This window comes from Natator depressus, chromosome 6 (assembly GCF_965152275.1).
Source record: "Natator depressus isolate rNatDep1 chromosome 6, rNatDep2.hap1, whole genome shotgun sequence".
Taxonomy (NCBI): Eukaryota; Metazoa; Chordata; order Testudines; family Cheloniidae; genus Natator; species Natator depressus.
The window spans coordinates 20,685,195-20,707,621 of NC_134239.1; the positions used below are offsets into that span (position 1 = coordinate 20,685,195).

Here is a 22,427-nt window from a genome sequence, read left to right on the forward strand (position 1 = left end):
GAGACCTCGGTCCTATCCATAGCTTTGCCACTGGCCTGCGGGGTGAACTTGGCCAAGTCACTTCTACCCTATATGCCTCAGTTTCCCCATCTGTTAAATGGGGATAATACCACCTCTGAAAAGCACTTTGAAAGTCTACTGATGAAGAGAGGCAGGTATTATCATCATCAGAAACTGGAAGAGCTAGGATTAGAACTCAGCTGTTTGAATCTCACTCTCTACCATAGGTATAAATCTTATAAGTGACTGGCCAACATCCTTCCTGACTATGAGCCATTAAAACAATTAATCACAACAGGATGTGCCACTGCCCAGTAAGTAATGGACTTAAACTCGCCTGATAACAGGTATTTAAACCAATTTAAGAACATCCACTTACGAAGGCTGCAATGATTATTGGTGCAACATGTGTGTACACAAGACCTAAGGCACCTAAATGAAGTAGCCAGATTTTGTCAACTGCTCAGCACCCAGCATCTCCCACTACTCACAATGGAAGGTTACCACATAACAAAATCTGGCCATTTTATTTAGGTGCTTATATGGAAGCTGTGTTCTTTTGAAAATGTGGCCCTACTTCTGGGTGCTAAGCACTTAAAGATCTGAACCAAGGTGTCATTTACGATTTTTTACAAAAAATTCACTGGATATAATAGGCTTCCAGGAACATTATTCGCTAGAACATATTATGGGTGTTAATTTTACAGAGTATCCAACCCTGAAGGATAAACACAACCTGCGTGACTTTATTTAAACAAACAAAGCACCAGAGTGCTTCCATAAAAGTTACAAGTTACAGCCATGGGTAAAGATGCTTCAGACAATCATCCAAAGCTGACAATGTTTTAGAACAAACAGTCCCATAATTGTGCCTTAACAAATCACAGTGACACATTTGATTTTATGCACCCAGCTCTGCTTCCATGTGGATAGCAGCTGGAAGATAAGAGCATGGTAACATTTGCCAGGCTCTGCAGAAATGATTAACATTCAGGTTACAAATAACTTTTATTTCTTTATGAACCATTCAGACAGTTGCAGAGGTAATAAAAATGAGGCACTTTTAGGCAGGAGCACACATTGATCCACAGCCGGCACAGCGATCCTCCAGCAATCAATACTCACCATAAATGTTTCACCAAATGAGCAGGGAATAAACAAGCTAAGGTGACTGATCCTAAACTTATATTACTTCTCTTTTAAGGATACAAGTGCTTCTCATCACCTCCTCCTCTTTGGGTTTAGCCCCCCCCAGTTCGAGGTGTTTCTTCATTAAGCTTTTCAAATTACATTAAAACAAAAATAGAACACAGACAGCACTGACTGATGCTGGCCCTAAATTGAATCATATTTTGTTAGACTAAACATATGCTAGGGAACAAACAAATTAAAACCCACAGGAGCTTTATCAGTGAGAAAAGGTAGGTCTTTTTCTGAGCGCAAAAACACTTCTGAACTATCCAGTCAAACTTTTGTAACCAAAAGCTTACTAGACTCAACGGAGCTAATAAAACCTACCCTTAACTGGCTGGTCCAGCAGCCAAATAAGCACAGTAGCTCAAAATTTTATTATCAAAGCCCCTATTCAGGAGGAAAATTAATCATATGTGTAGTCCCGTTGAAGACAATGAGTAATTAGGCTGTGGGACATGCTGAAGTATCATGCTGAATCTGGGCCTCAATGGAGTTTAATGTGTCTAAAGAACATGATTGATAGATGCCTGGAAAAATGGCCAAATTGCACTCCCAGGGCCTCTATTTTGCCTGCTTAGCTCATTTAAAAATTCCAGGTGCAGGAGCAAAACAGGATGGAAACCATACTTCCTTTAGCATAAACCTGCAGGTCAATTCTTATTTCCTGATATTTCATCCCTCCTGTCATCAGGAAGCTGGAAGAGTTGTGCCATCTCCCCAAATGAAGCACTGTGTCACTAATCTTAGAGTCCTCTCCCATCCATCCATCCGTCCGTCCGTCCCCCCCCCCTGCCCCAACACACACACGGGGCCAGACTCTCAGCTGTGGTAAATCAGCATATCTCCATTGACTTCAATGAAGCAATTCTGATTTACACAAGCTGAGGATCTGTCCTGGGATGCTGAGTTTAATACATATTTAAAACTTCTGTTTTTTGCCCACTACCAGTCCATGTGAGTAAAAAAAAACCCTCAAACAAACAAACAAACAATCATCACCACAATAAGAAGAAATCTTAACATCTTGAGCACTGAATGATGCAGGGTCCTGCATAAAAAATAGGATATGATCATCTAGTACACTGGTTTTAAAACTTTTTTTTCCTGGGGACCCAGTTGAAGAAAATTCTTGATGCCCACGACACAATGGAGCTGGGGATGAGGGGTCTGGGGTGTGCAAGGGGCTCAGGGCTGGGGCAGAGGGTTGGGGCTTCAGGGTGGGGCCGGAAATGAGGGTTCAGGATGTGGGAAGGGGGTCAGGGCTCTGGGTGCATGGTCTGGGGTGGGGCCAGGGATGAGGGGTTTGGGATGCAGGAAGGGCTCCGGGTGTGGGAGGGGAGCTCAGGGCTGGGGCAGGGGGTTGGGGTGCGGGAGGGGGGCAAGGCTCTGGGCTGGGGTTGCAGGCTCTGGGGTGGGGCCAGGGATGAGGGGTTTGGGGTACAGGAAGGGGTTCCAGGTTTGGGGGGCTCAGGACTGGGGCAGGGGATTGGGGCACGGGGTTGGGGAGCGGACTTACCTCCGGCGGCTCCCAGTCAGAGGTGCAGCGACAGGCTTCCCGCCTGTCCTGGAACCGCGGACCACGCTGCACCCCACAAGCAGCCAGCAGCAGATCTGGCTCCTAGGCAGAGGCTCGCAAGTGGCTCTGTGCGGCTCTCGCCCCCAGGCCCAGTTCCCCCCCACCCCCAGCTCCCATTGGCCAGTTCCTGGCCAATGGAAGTGTGGAGCTGGTGCTCAGGGTGGGGGCAGCATGCAGAGGCCTATGGCCTCCCTGCCTAGAAGCCGGACCCGCTGCTGGCTGCTTCCGGGGTGCAATGTGGTGTCAGAACAGGTAGGCACTAGCCTGCCTTAGCTGGGCAGCACCGCTAACAGGACTTTTAATGTGCTGACCAGAGCCGCCAGGGTCCCTGGGTGCTAAGCAAGGCGACCCGGTGCCTTACTTGCTGCTCTGAACTCTGAAAAACACTGCTCTAGTAGAATAGCATCTACGTACCCCCAGGAAGGTGGAAACAATGTTGCTCAGGCTACCTCATTTTTACCATTTCCTCACTTTCAAGCACTTCACTTTGCAACCTTGATGTTCACTGAACGTAGTCCTTTTTGTATGGAATTTCCTGTTCTAGACCGAGAACATGGAGCTCTCCGTCAGAAGAAATAAGAACCACCATTAATCTTGCCACATTCAATGCCAATCGTAAAACGGACCCCTCTGTGCTCAGAATAGTACCTTCATTCTCAGGTTCATTCCTTTAAAACACACACAAACACACGCAGCCTAAGCCTGCTTGTTAGTGACTGAGATGGAAGAGAATACACTCATGTATTAAATAATGGGAGGCGCACAAACACTACAGTGACAGGGATCATTATAAGTAGGGCCCTACCAAATTCACAGCTGGGAAAAACTCGTCACGGACCGTGAAATCTGCTCTTGACCATGAAGTCTGCTTTCGACAGCGAAATCTGGCTATTGCAGGGGGGATCGCAGTATTGTCACCTTCACTTCTGCACTGTCTTCAGAGCTGGGCGGCTGAAGAGTGTAGAGTGGCAGCTGCTGGCCGGGTGCCCAGCTCTGAAGGCAGCACCCCCACCACCACCAGCACAGAAGTGAGGATGGCATGGTAAGAGGGGGTCATCGCTTTTTGCAGGGGGAAGGGCCGGCCTTGCGGGTGGGTAACGTGGACAACTGACCAGGGTGCTGTGATTGGGGGGGGTGGGTGTGGCCACACCCAGCCCAAAGTCCCTTTAGTCCCCAAATTCTGGGCCCAGAGTAGGGAGGGGCAGGGCTGGGAGTGCCTCGGGCAGGTGCTCCTACCTTGCACTGGGCTCCAGCTGCTAGTCCAGGATGGACTGGGGAAGGATGGGACTTCCTCTTCCCCTGCATGGGCAGCTCCCAGGGCCAGGTCAGACCCTCTTCCAGAAACCTCCCCTGGTGGAAGGAAGCACCATGGCTGCTATCTGGGAGTCCAGCTCTGAAGGCGGTGCTGCTGCCAGCAACAGTGCAGAAGTAAGGGTGGCAATACCTCATCCCCCTACCATGCCCCCTACCTCATTCAATACAATACCTCATTCCCCCCTTGCGACCACCCCCCACAACTCCCTGTTGGGCTAGGACCCCCATGGTTACACCACCATGAAATGTCAGATTTAAATATCTGAAACCATGAAATTTAAGATTTTTTAAATCCTATGATTGTGAAATTTACCAAAATGGACCGTGAATTTGGTAGTGCCCTAATTATAAGTACCTGGATAGACGGGTCACATCCTTGCATATGCACTTTACTCTATTGCATGGATAAGGGCAGGACTCCCTATGAATCTTCCGAAGACTGCACAGGAATGCACACAATCAATACACTTGGACAGCCTCTTACCAAAGCTCACAGTGTGAATGCAAAACTTAAAAAAAAAAAAACCTTTATGAAACTTTCAAAAATCAGTCTTTTTTAGCCAGATCACAAAAAAGTCACAGATGTGGCCTCTTTCTGCCAAGTTCTAAGTGTCTGCTTCAAACCTTTATGGCACTGGGAGAAATTTTCAAAGTCACCTTAAGGGTTTAGGCACACAACTCCCAGTGACTTTAGCTTTTAAATCCTTTTGGTTTGTTAGAAAATCCAACCCTTACAACTGTTAATATTTCAAACGAAAAAAGATTGCCCACGCTGTTTATTATGGTTAAGGCAAAGACTATGTCATGGAAGTCGCGGAAGACATGGAATCTGTGACTTCCAACGACCTCCATGACATTGGGGGCCCCCGCAGCTAATCAACTGCTGCCGGCAGCGGGGGAGCCAGCAGCAGCCAAGCCTCCGTGGGTGGTGGGGGACCCTCTCGCAGCTGCCCTGCAGCTGTGGGTGGCAGGACCCCCACAACTGACCTGCCACCGCCACTAGCAGTGACCCCTGAGCTGCACCCCCCCCCCCGCCCCGGCAGCTCCCAGCCAGCAGCCGCAGAGGCACCCCGGAACTCCTCAGCGGCCGCGGGTACCTCCCCACAGTTCCCCACCCCCAGCTGCCAGTGGCAGAGGGAGCCCAAAGCTGCTAGGCAGCAGGGCCCCCACCCCCCCCACAGCTCCTCAGCCTCCGCCGGCAGGGCCCCACACACAGTTCCCCTGCCGTTGTGGGGCGGGGGGTGGGGGGGAGTGGGCGGCACAGTTTCCAGCTCCACAGGGCATCAGGGGGACCCTTCCCAGCCACTGGGCAATGGGGTCCCTGCAGCTCCCAGCCACTGCTGCGGGGAGTGGGGGGGCAGGGTGCTGGACCCTCCTCCCTTCCCATTTTATCAGGGATGTTTTTAGTAGAAGTCAGGGACAGGTCACTGCTTCCGTGATTTTTTGTTTGTTGCCTGTGACCTGTTCATGACTTTTACTAAAATATCCATGACAAAATCGTAGCCTCAATTGTAGTAAAGTGTGACACCCACCACAAAACACACACCCCCCCTTTCTCAAAAATGGCTGACCTGTTTCTCCTCAAACTTTAACCGAAAACCAAAACAATCACTCCTGGGCTAAGAAGAAATCCGCCAAAAAAGTTATAAAAACAGGAAAGTTATAAATAGTTGACAAGACCACTGAGAATGGGCTTCATAGTTTGAGTGATCCTGTAAAATGAGCTTCACGGTCAATGCTCAGCAGAGAAGATACCATGAACGACGTGTTACTGAGTATTTTCCCTTGAGATTTCTGAGATGTGATAAAGAATAATTATATTTAGAGAGCGTTGTTTTTTCCCCCCCCAATTTGCAGACATTAACCAAGTCTCTCAACAACCTTGTGAGGTACAGAAATATCACTCCCATTTCATACATGTGAAAATTGGGGAAGAAAAGACTGGAAATTTATCTAAGGCTACCCAGTGAGTCAGTGTTAGAAATGGAATCATAATTCAGGAGGCTCCTAGCTCCCAGTCCAGCACCCAAACCACTAGACCACACCCTTTTTATTTATAAAGGACAACAAAAGAGAATAAAGATTTAGGGGAAAAAGACACAGCTCTTGGCTGAGCAAATCACTCTGGGCAGTAGGCCTTGGATTCAGCATCTACCATGAATACCATATGTGCATATGACTGTGAGAAAGAACTGAACAGAACTGTTGCTATGAAATAAAATCTGATCTATTTTTGATTTATTTTCCATCCACACATGGTATTCTTATTAAACTACTGTCAGCACTTTCCCCCCTTGTGTATAATCTGATTTTTATTTTTTTTTAATTCTTTCTGAGAAGCCTTTTGCAGAAAGCAGGTATCTTGTCAGTCACTAAACAAACCAATTCTAAAACTCGCAGGTTGGAGCAGGGCTTTGGAGATGTGCTCCGGCTCCGCTCCAGCTCCAGGCAAAAACCTGCAGCTCCACTGCCCCAGAGCTGCTCTGCGCTCCAGCTCCGGGCTCTGCTCCAAAGCCCTGGATTGGAGACAAGTCATCTTGTGCAGAAGGAATTCATGTATTACCTTTAGAGATGAAGCACCAAAGTCCCCATACCTTCAACATGAACCCTACTGCACAGCTTTACTCATCTTTATATTGTAGACAATTTGTACTATTGAGAAGGTATGTGGGTGAGATATGTCTGCAATTTGTGGGATTCTTCCACTTCCCTCCCATGCAATATACACACACAGGGCACAATAATTACCAGGGCCCTGATCCTGCAAACACTTATGCACACAATAGTGAGTGCAAAAACATTTGGCCTATAGACTAGGTCACTAGGAAGTAATGGAATCATAAGGAAGAAAGTGTCTCAGCAATGAGCAGAAGATCATACATTGCCTGGGCACCAGTGACAAATCCGATAACTGCACAACACCTTTATTATTGTTTATAGTATATTAGCACCACAAGGCCCCATCACGATTGGGACCCCCATTGTGCTAGAGGTTGTATATACACACATAAAAAGAGTCACTGTTCCAAAGAGTTTACAATCTGAATAGATAAGAAAGGACAGGAAAGAGTATCATCATCCGCTTCCTATAGATCAGTATCTGAGGCCAGAGACATTAATTGACTTGCCCAAGGTCACACACAAAAGTTTGTGAGAGCTGGAAACTGGACCCAGATCTCCTGAGTTCCAGTCCAGTATCAAAACTGTAAGTCCTTTCTACTCAGTCAAATATTGCATCCATCCTAAAGTCTTTTCCCTTAAGCAGGAGTGTGACGGGGTGTACCTGGCCCTCCATGGCCTCCGCTGGAGGGCCTGCAGTCCTACTACACCCTGCCCCAGAAAGGAGCAGCTAAGGTGGGTCTTCCAGGCCTGCCTAGAGAGAGGCTGCATAGAAGAAGCCAACCAGAGCCCAGCAGGCTCAGATAAAAAGGAGCTGCAGGGCCTGAGCAGGTCAGTTCTTGTCTGGGACCAGAGCAGCAAGGAGAGGGTACTGCTTGCTGCTCACAGGAGCTTGAGGGAGACTCAGAAGACAGGTTCAGGTGGCATTTGGCATTCAGCGAGGATGAAGAGGATCTGAGAACTTCAGACCTGAAATAAGGGGTGAAGAGAAAGGGGATACATGGGAAAAGGCCTAGGGAATAGCAGCAGTGAACTGCAGGAAGCGGTACACATGGCTGCTGTTTATAGTGTCCCTGGGTTGTGACCCCAAGTAGTGGGAAAGTGACCTATGCCCCGAGAAGGGGACAAGGCTCCTTTAGAAGCCCAAGTGAAGAAAAAAGGATTTACAGGACCCAGAGATGGGGCTGAAGACCCTGGTGAGGGAAGGTAGCTTGCTGGACTTTTGCTACCCCTGAAAGGGGCTCACTTTTGACTGTGTGACGTGGCTAGAGGGCTGAGCCACTGAAGACCTGCCTAGTTAGGCTGGCAACCTCCACAGGGTGCCAGGAGCAGGGGGGAAAAAGGATTGCAGCACCACACCCAGCCAACAGGAGGCACTCATGAGGGGAGTGTCATCAGTCCCAAAAGAACTAATCTGCAATTCAAAGTAGAATTCATTTTTTGCGTCATATTCCTGTAAGAGAGACCCTGCTACCATCCTTAATTTATTTCTGCTTCAGTGCTTTCTAAAACAAAAGCTTTACGGGAAGTAGTCACAAACCACCGTTAGGCACTACTCTGCGTTTTTCTAGAGGTAACAGTTCTCTTTAGCTCAAACTGATCATTAATGGAACTTAAAATCAAATCCATATGAGGTAGCAGCACATCAAAAGACATTAATCTATTAAGATATGCCTTAGAGGAGTGAAATGAGGCACTAAAGTAAAGAACATTAGATTAATGTATTGTAGGAGGTGCTGAGTGGCTCAGGGCTTCTCTACAGGCAGAGCAGCACCCGTTTAACTTGCAGTGCAATTTTATACTGAATTAGCTACATTAGTTCAAAAGGCTGTGTGGAGACTCATTTCAGTATAAATCAGTTTTATTTCACTTTAGCTAAACCAAAATACAGTAACTCCTCACTTAAAGTCGTCCTGGTTAATGTTCTGTTACGTTGCTGATCAATTAGGGAACATGCTCATTTAAAGTTGCGCAATGCTCCCTTATAACGTTGTTTGGCAGCCGCCTGCTTTGTCCACTGCTGGCAGGAAGAGCAGCCTGTTGGAGCTAGCCGGTGGGGGCTTGGAAGCAGGGTGGACCAGCAGCCCCCCTGTCAGATCCCCGCTCCCCTAAGTTCCCTGTGTGGCAGCCGCCCAGCAGGCTACCAATTGCCGGCAGTTCAGCTGTCCCTCCCCCCACTGCCATGTGCTGCTCCTGCCCTCTGCCTTGGAGCTGCTCCCAGGAGCCTCCTGCTTGCTGTGCAAAGTTGAGGGGGGGAAAACGAGGGGTGCTAATGTCAGGGTATTCCCCTCTTCCCCGCTCCTTTACCCCATTTCCACAGAGCGGGGGAGAGGGGAGAGACAGACACGACAAGGCTCAGGACTGAGGGAGCTTGCTGGCAGCATCGGTTGTCTCAACTTGCTGATCTACTTAAAAAGGCAGTTGTACTTAGAGTGGGGTCAGCCTACTTAAAGGGGCAATGCTCGTCTCTCTCTCTCTCACACACACACACACACACACACAGTGTGTGTCTCTGCCTCTCTCTGCCATGCTGGCTCCCCTCCCTCCATTCCTGCTGCCTCCTAAAGTGTGAGGCCACATTAACAACTTGTTAACCCTTGAGGGCTCAGGGGAGTGCTAGTTCATCATTTAGCAGTAAGGCATTCCCTGGGAAATAACCCACCCTCTTCCACCCTCTGACTTCACCACCTCAACCAAGCTTCACAATCATCATTGCTGTGTACAGTATTAAATTGTTTAAAACTTATACTGCGTATAGATAGATAAAATATAGTCATTTGTCTGGTGAAAAAAATTTCCCTGAAACCTAACCCCCCTATTTACATTACTTCTTATGGGGAAATTGGATTCGCTTAACATCGTTTCGCTTCAAGTAACATTTTTCAGGAACATAACTACAATGATAAGCGAGGAGTTACTGTAAGTAACTCAAACTGAACTAAGTGTTCACACAGGAATTTGCACGTTTAACTAAATCAATATAAGTTTGTGGCCAGTCAACCCCTCCCTATTCTAATTGTTCCAGTTATGCACAATACCTAATGAGAACTCAGAACTGCATCTTTAAGAATATTGGCTTCTACTGCTTCTGTCTCTTTGGCATTTTCTGCAGTAGGAGCTGATGGCAGAACCCCATGCAGGACCCCAGCTACCTCCTTACCATTGTATCATAAGCAGAGAATGGGCAGCAGGTACCCAAAGCCACTTTTCATGCATCAGAACAATCGCTTTGCCACTCCTATTTAAAAAAGGATGCAGTGCAGAGTCAAAACAAATAGTGGTGTATGTTGCGGTTTAAAAACCATGAGAGGTTTAATTTTTAAAGGCAACCAAAGCTCTCAATAATTACGACAGTGTCCAGTTATTAGGGTAATGAACCAGTGACAGCTTGTAACATTGGTATCCCCTAGCAGAGCATTGTGGAGGATAGCGTTTCTATGGGGAGGAGACTACTATCCTGCATTTTCTCCCCTCTCCATGCAATTTCCATTCAACCTCGCTGTAATGCAATTTTTTTATCCTGCGTCTGAACCATGAGTTATGCTTAGTGGTGGGTGTTTTTGAAATTGTCACCTGTTCACACCTGGGAAAAGAGAGTGGGGAAAAGAAATAAAAGAGAAAAACGAAATTGATATTTACAGAGATTGACTGTCACCATATCAAGGGCATCTAACTGAAGTCAAGAGCGAATAAGTACCTTCCCCACCAAAACAAATGAAAAACCGCAAGTTCTTCTAGTATACTGCTGTCTGCAGCTATACGGCCGTACTTTATATCAAAAGCTTTTTAGCATCGAGAAATTACAGCCGTATCAAAAGGCTGGATATAGGACTTGTAACCAATGTTATGGCTGACTACTTTTCTTACATTATTCACAAACAAATCTGCTTTTCATACTTTCATCCCAATTACCCTGTATCAATCAATTAGCCAACAGTTTCAAAATAGTTTCATACTCAAAGTTTATTAATGACATCTATGTACTGAATAAGCTAATCTTTGCCTTTCCAGGAAGCACTGTAATCAAAATAGTTTCATTCAAAAGGCACATCTCCTTCATTTTAACTATAATTTAAACTTGCCATCAGTAATGGCACACATTGCTTAAAGGAACCCTTTTCTGCTACAGTTTTTAAATGTTTTTTTCTATCCCGCATTTGTAATATTTACAGGTCTGGAATTTCTACTGATTTTCTTTTTTTGCTACTCCTGTTCCCCCAGTGGTTTGAATGGAACTAAAGTTAGCTTTACAGTAGGTTGTCAAAACACTCTCTGTAGGTTGCTACATTGTATGTAGCACTTTACTCTGATTATTAGTGGGGTGAGGATCCTGTCACAGACCAGGACCCTACCGCGCTAGTTGCTGTACAAACACAGAACAAAAAGAAAAAGGAGGATGCATCCGATGAAGTGAGCTGTAGCTCACGGAAGCTTATGCTCAAATAAATTGGTTAGTCTCTAAGGTGCCACAAGTACTCCTTTTCTTTTTGCGAATACAGACTAACACGGCTGCTACTCTGAAACAGAACAGAAAGACATTCCCTGCCCCAAGCAACTCACTATCTAAAGAGAAGAGATGGATACAGACACATAGGGGAGTACAAGGAAACAATATTGGTCAGCCTGATAAGCAGTGGTTTTAATGCACCAGCAGCCTAACTATTGTCAAGTCTTTTTGTAGGCTTCACAGCAAAGGAGAGTTTTAAGGAGCGTTTTGAGGAAGATGAGTTAGTTTACCTTACCATGCTGATATATGTTAGGCCTCAACCTGTCACAGCATCTCAACATGTGCTTAACTTTAAATATGTGAGTAGTACCACTGACTTCTACCCACATGCTTAAAGTTAAGCACATACATAAATTCTTTGCTGGATGAGGACCTTAGTATATCAGCATCAATCACCAATACAGCTCTGGACAATGTGTTGAAATGCTGTGGCAAATGCCACACCAAAACAGCTACAGGCTGGGTTTGTTGGCTTTTAGCTGCACTACACTAGAGAGATGGGGTAAGTCTGTGTTTTAAAATGAGATATACTTGGTCCTTTCTATTTAGATTACAAGGATTTTTGCAGGTCAAGCTCAGATCCTATGAACCTTTCCCTTTGAGAAGGAAATACCTTGTGCAACCCACACTAACACAAGTGGAACTTTGTCCTCCTCCAATGGCCATTCCACATATCAAGATTTATGAGTCTACTACAGCCTTCAAACTGGTGGATTAGTGCAGGTAGCAAAGGTTCATGTTTAGATCCAGAGGTCATAGGTTCAGTCCCCCTTGCCAACAACCCATTCCATCCAGGGTCATCGCATTACTTTAGGATGTGAATGTGCATTTTTTTAAAAAAAACATGTTTTGATCTGAGAGCTTCCTTTTGTTACAATAGAGGGAAAACTTTAAATCCTCGCCCATTAATTTGAAGTCATATTATTACATTGTAATTCTACAGAAACAAAAATATATGAAAACCAGGAAATCAGAGTTAGAGTCCCTTGTGAAGCTTCTGATCCTGAATCCCCACCCGCTGTACACCTAATAAGAATATAACTGCATATGACGGTTGAGATTTTTTTCAAAGCAGTGCAGAAAATTTAGCCATACATCTTCCATTGAAGACAACTCAGCTTCACTTATAGCCTAAATTGGGATTTGAATTTGGATGTTCAGAAACAAAATACCAGTGCACTCACTAATCCATTGCACTCCACCTGCCCTTTTACAACTCATGCCCAATTTTAAAGTAAAGTAAATAAAACAATCTGTTTACCACCTCGTCATTCTCCTTAGATACCATGTATGCACAAACGGGATCCAACAAGCAGGCTTTGAAGTGCATGGGAAAGAATGCTATATTACGTATTAAACAGCTGTATATTATTAATATACTGTCTCAGTGCATCAGAAAATCCTGTACTGATTACAAGAGTTTAATGACTTTCACTAGTTCTTTGAAGGATTTATTTTAATCTTTACATGCAGGCACACATATGGTCCGACACAGTCTCTAGGTGTTGGCCTTAAAACACAATTTCCAGAGAGAAAAGAATTTGGAAACACTCCCTGATCATCACTTCCAGAATTAGGGAAAAGGTAGAAGGATCAAGAGAATAAAACACATCTAGGTTATCTCACAGGCTAGAATTCAAATTGATGTTCGTATCTCTCACTATTTTTTTTTGTCAGCTTCAGCCCAACGTTCTCTGTGTTTCTTGCTTAAAGCAGTGACCATTTTTTGGAGAATTACTCCCTGTTTACAACAGCATGGGGGTATAGCCCAGGGGTTCTCAACCTTTTCCCTTCTGAGAGCCCCAACATGCTATAAAAACTCCACGGCCCACCTATGCCATAATAGCTGGTTTTCTGCATATAAGATCCAGGGCTGGTGTTAGGGGGTAGCAAGCAGGGCAATTGCCTGGGGCCCCATGCCACAGGGGCCCCTGCAAAGCTACATTGCTCAGACTCCAGCATCAGCCCCAGGTGGTGGGGCTCAGGGTCCTGGACTTCAGCCTCATGCGGTGGGGCTTCAGCTTTCTGCCCTGGGCCCCAGAGACTGTAATGCTGGCCCTGCTTAGAGGCCCCCCTGAAACTTGTTCGCAGCCCCCAGACCCCTGGTTGAGAACCACTGGTATAGTCTATGAACAACGGGCAATCAGGGAACATGAAAACAACATTGGCTGCCCAAGAGAAATATGTTTTCTAGCACCTGGGAGGCTAGGTTGCCAGACCTTTGGTAAGCTTTATTTATGGACGTGCTAGAACCTTCCAGAGCATTCAGTTATTCAAAATTCCATACCATGGTGCTGAGCCTGCAAGCACATATGCACCTGTGTAACTAGCACAGACTAGTTACGTATGTTAGATCTCATCCAGGGCTCTTTAATATACCCAGAATGATGGTACTCCCACGTTTACTGAAAATAGACCAATGAACATTGTTAAATAGCAACTTGCACACTTATCACCAAGCTACTTGGTTTCCCTTCAGTCATTTGCCACACCAGGTCCCGCTTCCCATTTGGAAACACAGAAGGAACATAGCGGCTGTGACACCGACATCTGTTAGGAGGTCACAATGCCCCAAGTTTGAATCCACCTTAGAAGCACTATTCCAGGCTGTCTGCAGATTTGGGCCCCATTGCACTGCTTTACTCTCAAAGTTCTCTTCACGTTCAGATGATCTAGAAGCTATTTTTTTAAATGAAAGAGTAAGAAAGGAAGGATGGTCACACCTCCCCTGAAACCTGTTTGTATCCCAAGGCTGAGAGAACTCCTGCTTTAAAAACTGTTTACGGCCCTTTCCACCTCCATTTAAGATATCTGCACCTCTGCTAACTGCATCTTCCTACTGAAATTGAAGTTTTACTTTTTAAAAAAAATACAGCTCCAACGGGTTCTGTAGGATCTGCATATTGCGATATGTACTGAGGCAGATTTAACAGATCCAGGATTTCTTATCGTATCCTTTCCAGTTTTTGACAATTTGTTTTCTTATCAGCTCTGATAGTAAATCCACATTGGTGGGCCCTTTAAATGAAAGGCTCTTTAAGCTAATTTTGTCACACTGCCTTTTCAAAGGATAGCACATTTGAGTTCTCCTCTTACATTTTTAAGTGGTCTGTACTGCTTCTAATTTCCTGTACTCTGATGATCTCCCAATCTTTGCATGTGCACGCATGCACACACACGCAACACTTTCTATCTATTTTTTTTTCTTTATGTTACTAGGCATACCAAGCAACCTCCCTAAAATTAGTTTGGGCAGTTTTCCAGAGCAGTAGTTCTCAACCAGGAGTACATGTACCCCTGCGGGTATGCAGAGGTTTTCCCAGAGGTACATTAACTCATCTAGATATTTGCTTAGTTTTACAACAGGCTACATAAAAAGCACTAGTGAAGTCAGTACAAAACTAAAATTTCATACAATGACCTGTTTATACTCCTCTATATACTATACACTGAATAAGTACAATAATTATATTCCAATTTATTTTAGAATTATATGGTAAAAAGGAGAGCGTCAGCAACTTTTCAGTGATAGTGTGCTGTGACACTTTTGTATTTTTATGTCTGATTTTGTAAGCAAGTAGTTTTTAAGTGAAACAAAACATGGGGGTGACAAATCAGACTCCCGAAAGGGGTACAGTAGTCTGGAAAGATTGGGAACCACTGTCCCAGAGGATAGCATCACTAGTATCCCCCGTTTTATATACATTTTTGTTTCTATCTTTAGGTCCTGTAACATAGTATCATTTAAGATTCATTGCTCCTCTGCTTTGGTACAACCCACACAGGGGCATGATCTAACACTGTCCATACCAACTTTGTATACTTAAGATAGGAGTTAATGGTAGAAAAGCTAAGATCTAGGCTTGAATATGAGCACTGACTATATGAATAAAATGTAGTCTCTCTCCAGGATGCTGTCTCTCTTTCGACATTAAATGCATTTCAACGATACCTAAAAGAAGCTCTGTCATGTTTTTTTTCCCCTCCCGTACACACACATGCAGGGTTTCTGACTATCTTTAAGTCTGGGATCCCTTTTCTACGTAGGTTTGGGAAACATGAAACTACAAGGGAGCACTGGGCAGAACGCAGGCACCCCTACAACCTCAGTCCTGACCTGCCATACTCCTGAGAGTCATTCTAGGCCTCTTCTGAGCAGAGTGAAGCGGTGACATGCCTGTGAGGGATCACTACAGACAGCCAAACTCATTTGCACCTATAATCTTTATTTAGGATTTGAATCCCAGTCTCCAGAGGAAAACGGCTATCGCCACTAGCTTACAGCTGCACCTAGCCCCACCCAAGGCCAGTTTAAGCTGCATTTCATCTTGTCTAGCTTTCCCCCCTCCAATGTTTGCCAAGCAAAGGTTGCAAAGGGGACCGCCTACCCAGCAAACTGCGCTCTCTGGCAGACAGCCATTTCCTGGGGGAGCTGAGCATCACCTGAACAGCGTGCAGTGAGTTTAGCATGCCTACACCTCCAAGCTTGGGTTTTGTAACCCAGTACAGAATGGCCACCACGCACAGCACTCATTTCAACTGTGGCTTTACCAGACTGCTGATGCACATACTACCAGCTCGGGGGCAGGAGGGCAGGGAGAGGGAATGGTTTCCCCCCATGAAAAGTGCTTTCTGAAAATGGCAAGATTTTGCAGGATTCCACAAGCATTTTTGCAAAACGTACATTCCATTCAGGCTCTACTGAAACTCTTTCCCCCTGGTGTCTCTGTCCTTTTTAAGGATCTGTGCACATGTGCCGATGGCCTCAAACTGCTGCAGGAACATGGCAAGAGGAAGCAACAGGGGGCACACTCCTGGCTCATCTAAGAGCCTGAAGCACACGCCCTTACAGCAGCGAGCACCAGCACACCTCAGTGGCGGTGTCAAATGAGGTGCATCACTGCTTTATTTTGCAGTTTCCAAGTTCATGACTGTTTTAAAAGAACTTCCATTAGACTGGTGCACTTGTGTGTCACTGCTGACTTCTCGTTTCCTCCTTGCACCAAGGGCCAGAGGAACAGGTCCCTTTGGGAGAAGCCATCCAAGCCCAGCAAGTTCACTCCTTTCTCCCCACCACACAGGGCTGTGGTTGCCTGCCTGGCACCCACCAGTCATCTGGAGAATAGCAGTTGCTCAGTGGTGGCTGGAGCATCACTTGGTATGATTGCGGTTTAGGATTTCTTTTGGGGGTGTGAGCAACCGCGCTTAGGAAGAGTGTAATTTGCATGTTAATTATAAATGTTCCTCCTTCCTGTTTTGGTCTCAAAAGAGTCTGGCATGTGGGACTGCTACTGAGGGGACACTGCAACTCCAGCTTGTATTATGGTAAGTGGCCACAGCACAACACCAAGCTCTCTTTGCTCCTGTCTTTCTTTTGCTTGTGTTTTGGAGATTATATATTTTACTCCAGACACTCAATTCAAAAGACAGGCTCTGCAGAGACTGATTCTCTCCCAGCTCACTGCCAGTCACTTCTGCGTTACTGAAAAGCAGTGAAATTCCATTACTTTTATATTGAATTCTACTCACCTATCTATTTTTTCCCCTCAACAACTCTCACAAAGAGCCCAAATCTATTGTGGGCTTTGGCTCGTGCTGGACTTTCTTAAAGAGGGGAAGGATTTAGGAGCTGCTTAATTTAGAAGAGAAGGATAAAGTGACCCCTCACAAAGAACTGTGTGTGGAAAGAGCTGACAGGACGAGCTGCAACCATGCAGCTTCAACATTTCTTTCTGTCCACACTGGCAATGCACCAGGATGCAAGGAATGGCTGCAGGCGGAAGCACCATGAAGGCAGTTTGATCCAATGAATAGGACACTGGACTGGGATTCTGGAGACCTGAACACTTTCCTGGCTCTGCTACTGACTTGCTACGTAACCTTGGGCAAGTCATTTCAGCTCACTTGTGCTTGTTTCCCCTCTCTCTCTCTCTCTCTCTCTCTCTCACACACACACACACATCCCCACGCACCCCCCTCCTTTGCCTATTTTGTATATTTTTAGATTGTATATATTTAGATTGTAAGCTCTTTGGGGCAGAGACACCTCCCCATACTATATGTCCATACAGTGCTAGCATGATGGGGTCCTGATCTAGACGTTGGGGTCTCTACCAGGTTCATTCACCTGCCAGCACTTATATAATTAGATGACAATCACGACTTCAACACACTGCTTTTGTTTACCAAAGCAAAGCATGTGAGAATTCCTGTTTTGACTAAAGGAGATTTACATACATTGCTGTCTACTTGCATTAAAAAAAGAAAACCACACACATCACAACCCAAACAAGAGTTCTATTAACTTACCAGACAGGTTAACTGCAGGAATAGAAATTTACAACATTGTGGAAAAGTAAGACTCTTACTGATTGAGTATTTTCATTGGCACCTAAGCTTGGCTATTATATGTGCGTATATATATACACACACACACACAGACATATACACACATATATATACACACACACACACTTATTTTAATTTTGGCTCTGTATCGGTGTTGTCATTCCTTGCCACATTGTATTTAAGTCTAAACATATGTTCAGCAATAAAATACCTTGAGAAAGTAGCATCTGAAACAAGAGCTTATTTGAAACAAGGGATAATATTTCTTTTTATAGAGCCAAAAATCCCTCACAAAGCAACTGTGACACTGCAGCCATGCAGAGTCAGGTTAATATTTACCCATGTGCTGGATCCAAGGCAATTGCCCTTGGCTGGTCAAGGTCTTGCCAGAAGAGGACATTTCTAGACGTTCCATTGAGATTAGCAACTTCTATCCTATTGGTTTCCGAGTCCGTCCAGTACAGCTTTTTCCCAATCCAGTCACATGCCAGGCCATCCGGAGAAACCAGACCAGAAATAATGACATTCTGCACTACATTCCCAGTTTGGTTCAAGTACGTTTGTTTGATGGCTTCTTCGCTCACGTCTGTCCAGTAAATGACGCCTTGTGAGTACTGAAAGTCAACCGCAGCAGCATCTTCTAAGCCACTGACCACTACAGTGGACTCCGGCTTCACTCCTCCAGCATCCACCAGTCTGACATCCCGACGATTGGCGAAAAGCAGAAGAGGAGAAGCTATGGAAGGGAAAGGAAATCATCTTAATGTTACCAAATGCGTGCAATTTTAAAGCTGCAAGTATAAAGCAGAGTGTGTGCATCTCCTCCTTGGATGGTGGGAAGCTGAGAGAAGAAAGGCTGAAGTTTCACACCAGGACTAAACATACACGACCCACAATACCTGCGACCTATTCCAATATACCAGAGTGAAAAAGCACAAGATTGGTCAATTAAGGAAAAGCAAAGGGGTCCAACTCCATCTATCATGAGGCCTCCCAAATAACTGTAGTCTAGATTATGTCTATGCCTTTCTGCTCCTCACATAATATACATCATGGGCTGAGCCAGGTCCAAACATGGCCTGGTTCAGAGGATTTAAAGAGAGACTTTAATATGGACAAAATTAGCATTTCCTAAAGTAGTCAGGCAACATGACTACTTTAAACACCCTTTGGCTGTGCGCTCACAGCCTCCAACTCAACTGAATATGTTCCAAACCACATCACGGATTACTTTGGATGCTCTAAACCTCTGTCAGTCATGAGGCTGGGGTTTGGAATATACCAAGGTCCATGGGGGTTTAGAAGGCACACAACTGAATTGCATGGAAGCAGCAGTGCCACACTAAGGCCTAGCACAAGGCTCATCACTAAAACACAGAGCTTAAGGTACCCGTCACAAAACCTTGAACCTCTGCTACATGTCCACGGCTGGAAACTACTGTACTCAGGGGTCTACCAAATGCACACCCATGAAAATCAAGTCATGGACTGTGAAATCACGTCTCCCCTGTGAAATCTGGTCTCCAGCTGCCCAACTCTGAAGGCAGCATCGCCGCCAGCAGCTGCAGAGAAGTAAGGGTGGCATGGTATTGTCACCCTTACTTCAGTGCTGCTGCTGGCGGTGGCACTGCCTTCAGAGATGGGCACTAGGGCTGTAGCCGCCTCTTTCCCACCACCCAGCTTCAGGCAGTACTGTCGCCAGCAGCAATGCAGAAGTAAGGGTGACAATACCATGACCCCCTAACACGCATGCAATCCCCTTTTGGGTCCAGGCCCCTAGTTTGAGAAACTCTGCAGAGAAATCACACATTTTTCGTGAGCGGGTCATAGAATAAGTAGCAAATTTAGCGGATGTGTAACACATCCATGAAATTTGCTTTTTATGCCGTGACCAACTCGTGAAAATTATATGATTTCTCGACAATTTAAGTATACCCCTAACTATACTAGATGACGTGAGAAATCTCTTCAGTGGATCCCTCCAACTTTCACTAAAGAAGCACGGTCTTATATTCTAAGCCATGGGAACAGACAGTCAGGAGATCTGGGTTTTGCTGCTGGCTGTACCAGATTGCATGTGACCTTCAGCAAGTCCCTTTGCAATACCTACCTCCTCAGGGATGTTGCAAGATTCAATTTGCTAATTCTCGTGGAAGCCCATAGAGACACAGAAACTATTATTAAGTATCGGGGGTAGCCATGTTAGTCTGTATCCACAAAAACAACAAATCTTAGGGCTTGGCTGTAGACAATGGATCGTGTGATGTGTCCTGGATGGAAGCTGGAGGCATGTAGGTAAGTATAGCGGTCAGTAGGTTTCCGGTATAGGGTGGTGTTTATGTGACCATCACTTATTTACACTGTTGTTTTTGTAGAAACTATTATTACTGATTCACCTCCTTCAAATTTGCTCACGTAAACTCCATCCCCCCTCTTTAACCTCAAGACTCTGAGGTCCTGTATACCCTCTTCAATCCCCTTCCCAGGATCACGCTTGTTTGCTAGACCACAATAACTTTTCTCCAGCAAGAGTACATTTCCTGCTCATTGCATTAAGCCTAACAGCTTCTTCCAGAAGAGGACCAAGTCCCAGGGCTCCTACAGGACACTGTCTTTCCCAGTCACACCAGCCAGTTCATGTTAACAGCATGATTCTCTTCCCTCTGTATACCCCAGGGAGTTACGGGTATCATCTTCCCTTCTGGGGGAAATAAAAAGCAGAAGCTTGTCATCAGACTGGCTCCATAAGTGTGGCAGTCCACTGCAGTACAGCGTGCACACAGGGCTGGCCCAATAACACCATCACCAGTTGACAGGAATGCTAATATTTCAGAATTGGGCACCAGTTGCTGAGAGTAGCAGAATTCTGCTTCTACTTAGCTTGCCAATGGTACAGTAGATCTTTACTGTAATCTAATGCAGAACTGTTTTCATTTACCAAACTATTTGTCACCTTGAGTCCTCCATAGTAATTCCACAAGCTCAAGCAACAGCTGCCAGACGTCCATGATAATCAATCGCTGGCTCCCCGACAAGACGTTCATCATTCCAGCTGATGTTTCTGCCTCCTAAATGCACTCACATTTGAGATCCAAAAACTTGCCACTCAATTCAAGAAACAACACTCAAAACAGACCAGCAAGGACAGATGTGTTATCTCATCTTCTATGGCTTCAAGCCTGTCCTATAAATATCTTCAGTTTCCAATTCTTGTTACAGTATATAATGTATGATAAAGTTAGCTCTCGATATTGCCTTTCAGATTCAATTCCTTCTGTACTTTAAAAAGAAATCAGATTATACTCTATTTTACCAGTTCACTAGGCTGGCAGCTTTGTGACATACTAATGCCTTTCTTGTGAACCCTGGCCTCCAATTACACTCAATCCTCTAATAGCTACATTCATGGCACGGTGCATGCCATTGAAAAGGGCAGATCATAAAGCACATGTGACAGCAGCATATGTATGTGTGTGCAAGCAATGCAGCTCAGCTGATAGGTTTTACAACTAAACTTCAGAACTCAAATCATGCCTAAGGATTCAGGCTATTTTTCTTTTTATTCTGCATAGCCTATTTGAATTTTTTTCCAAGTCAGGAAAAAGGCTGTTTTATTTTTCTTTTTGGAGGAAATATATACTTCTGAAAGTAATAAGGAAAATTTAAATCAGCTGGTTGCTTGGTGAGGCTGGGTAGCAAGGAACAGGCAATTGTTACTATGCTCGTTTCACTAAAAATTTAATATCGGTCGTCTAAAGTATTTAACTCAAGAAAGTTTATACAGCTTGAGGAGACTTATTTGTTAGGAAATGAAATCCCAGTAGTGCTTCCATCTCATTTCTAAACTTGCCAAATTCCACCTTACCCTCGCCTTTAGAAAACTAGTAATAAATACCCATTAAAGCCCAACAGGTTGGTCACCGAAACCAAAAGAAAAAAAAAGGTCTAAAATATAAAAAATTTTATTCCCGGAAACTCACTGGGTCCTCAAAAGCATGTCTATTTTAAATGGTACAGCATCAAGCCTTCTGAACAACGCTCCCACAGGTTGATGGTACAGGAGTCTATTCCGACTAAGCTCCTGAGGGCAGAGAACTTTCCAGTTATGCGTGTCACTTTGCATAAGCAGTGGCTATATGCAGCCTGCCTAACACTGAGGCCATGAAAAAAGCACATGCACTGATTAAAAAAAAAAAAAAGTATGCACCCTCTACCAAAAAGTGAGTTTTGGATGGAAGTAGAGGAGAATTAGGACATTCATTTGGACTTTTTCCCCACACTGAAGATGACAGAGTGACCGTTACAAATACAATGAAGTCACCCAGGCCCAATCACCAGCAGAAGAATTCAACATCATTTTAACTAAAGATCACATCTGAACAATGTCTAATCCAATCAGTATTGATATTAACCCAGCTTCCCTTCCCTTTCAACAGACTCCAGCCTACAGTGAGCATCAGTGGGCAAACCGTGTACAGATATACATTAAATCACTGGACTCTAGCATGTGTCACTTCTCTGCTCCCAACTCCTCCTGATTGAAGTGCAGCCACATTGTGTTGGCTATAAACACCCAGCAAGGAAAAAACACTGAACAACTTGCAATTGTGTTAATAATTATATAAGTTGATTGGCGAGACTAGCCAGAAATTATTTTTTTCAAGACAATAAAGATGGATTTTTAATTCAGTTTCCATTTGCAGAAAGAAAAATCACAGGTTAGTAGAACAGGGACAACGGGAAAAAAAATCACACCCCCAAAATGGTCTGTTTTGTTCAGTTTAGATTTTGACTAAGGAAGTGCAGAAATCCATTTAGGAACAACAACTCCTGAGGTGAAGATAGTAAATAAATCACTTATTTTAACCA

At 44.9% G+C, this 22,427-nt stretch overlaps 1 protein-coding gene across 2 annotated transcripts in view; it reads right to left on the minus strand.

Moving 5' to 3' along the window:
- Window positions 1-22,427, minus strand: part of LRP5 (LDL receptor related protein 5) — a 252,541-nt gene that overhangs the window by 177,027 nt on the left and 53,087 nt on the right. The window contains exon 2 of one of the 2 annotated variants that reach the window (XM_074954714.1): window positions 17,898-18,294. The exons of the other annotated variant lie outside the window; for it this stretch is intronic. Coding sequence (XP_074810815.1) covers window positions 17,898-18,294 — 397 coding nt within the window. The remainder of the gene's footprint in view (window positions 1-17,897; window positions 18,295-22,427) is intronic. 2 annotated transcript variants of the gene reach the window in all.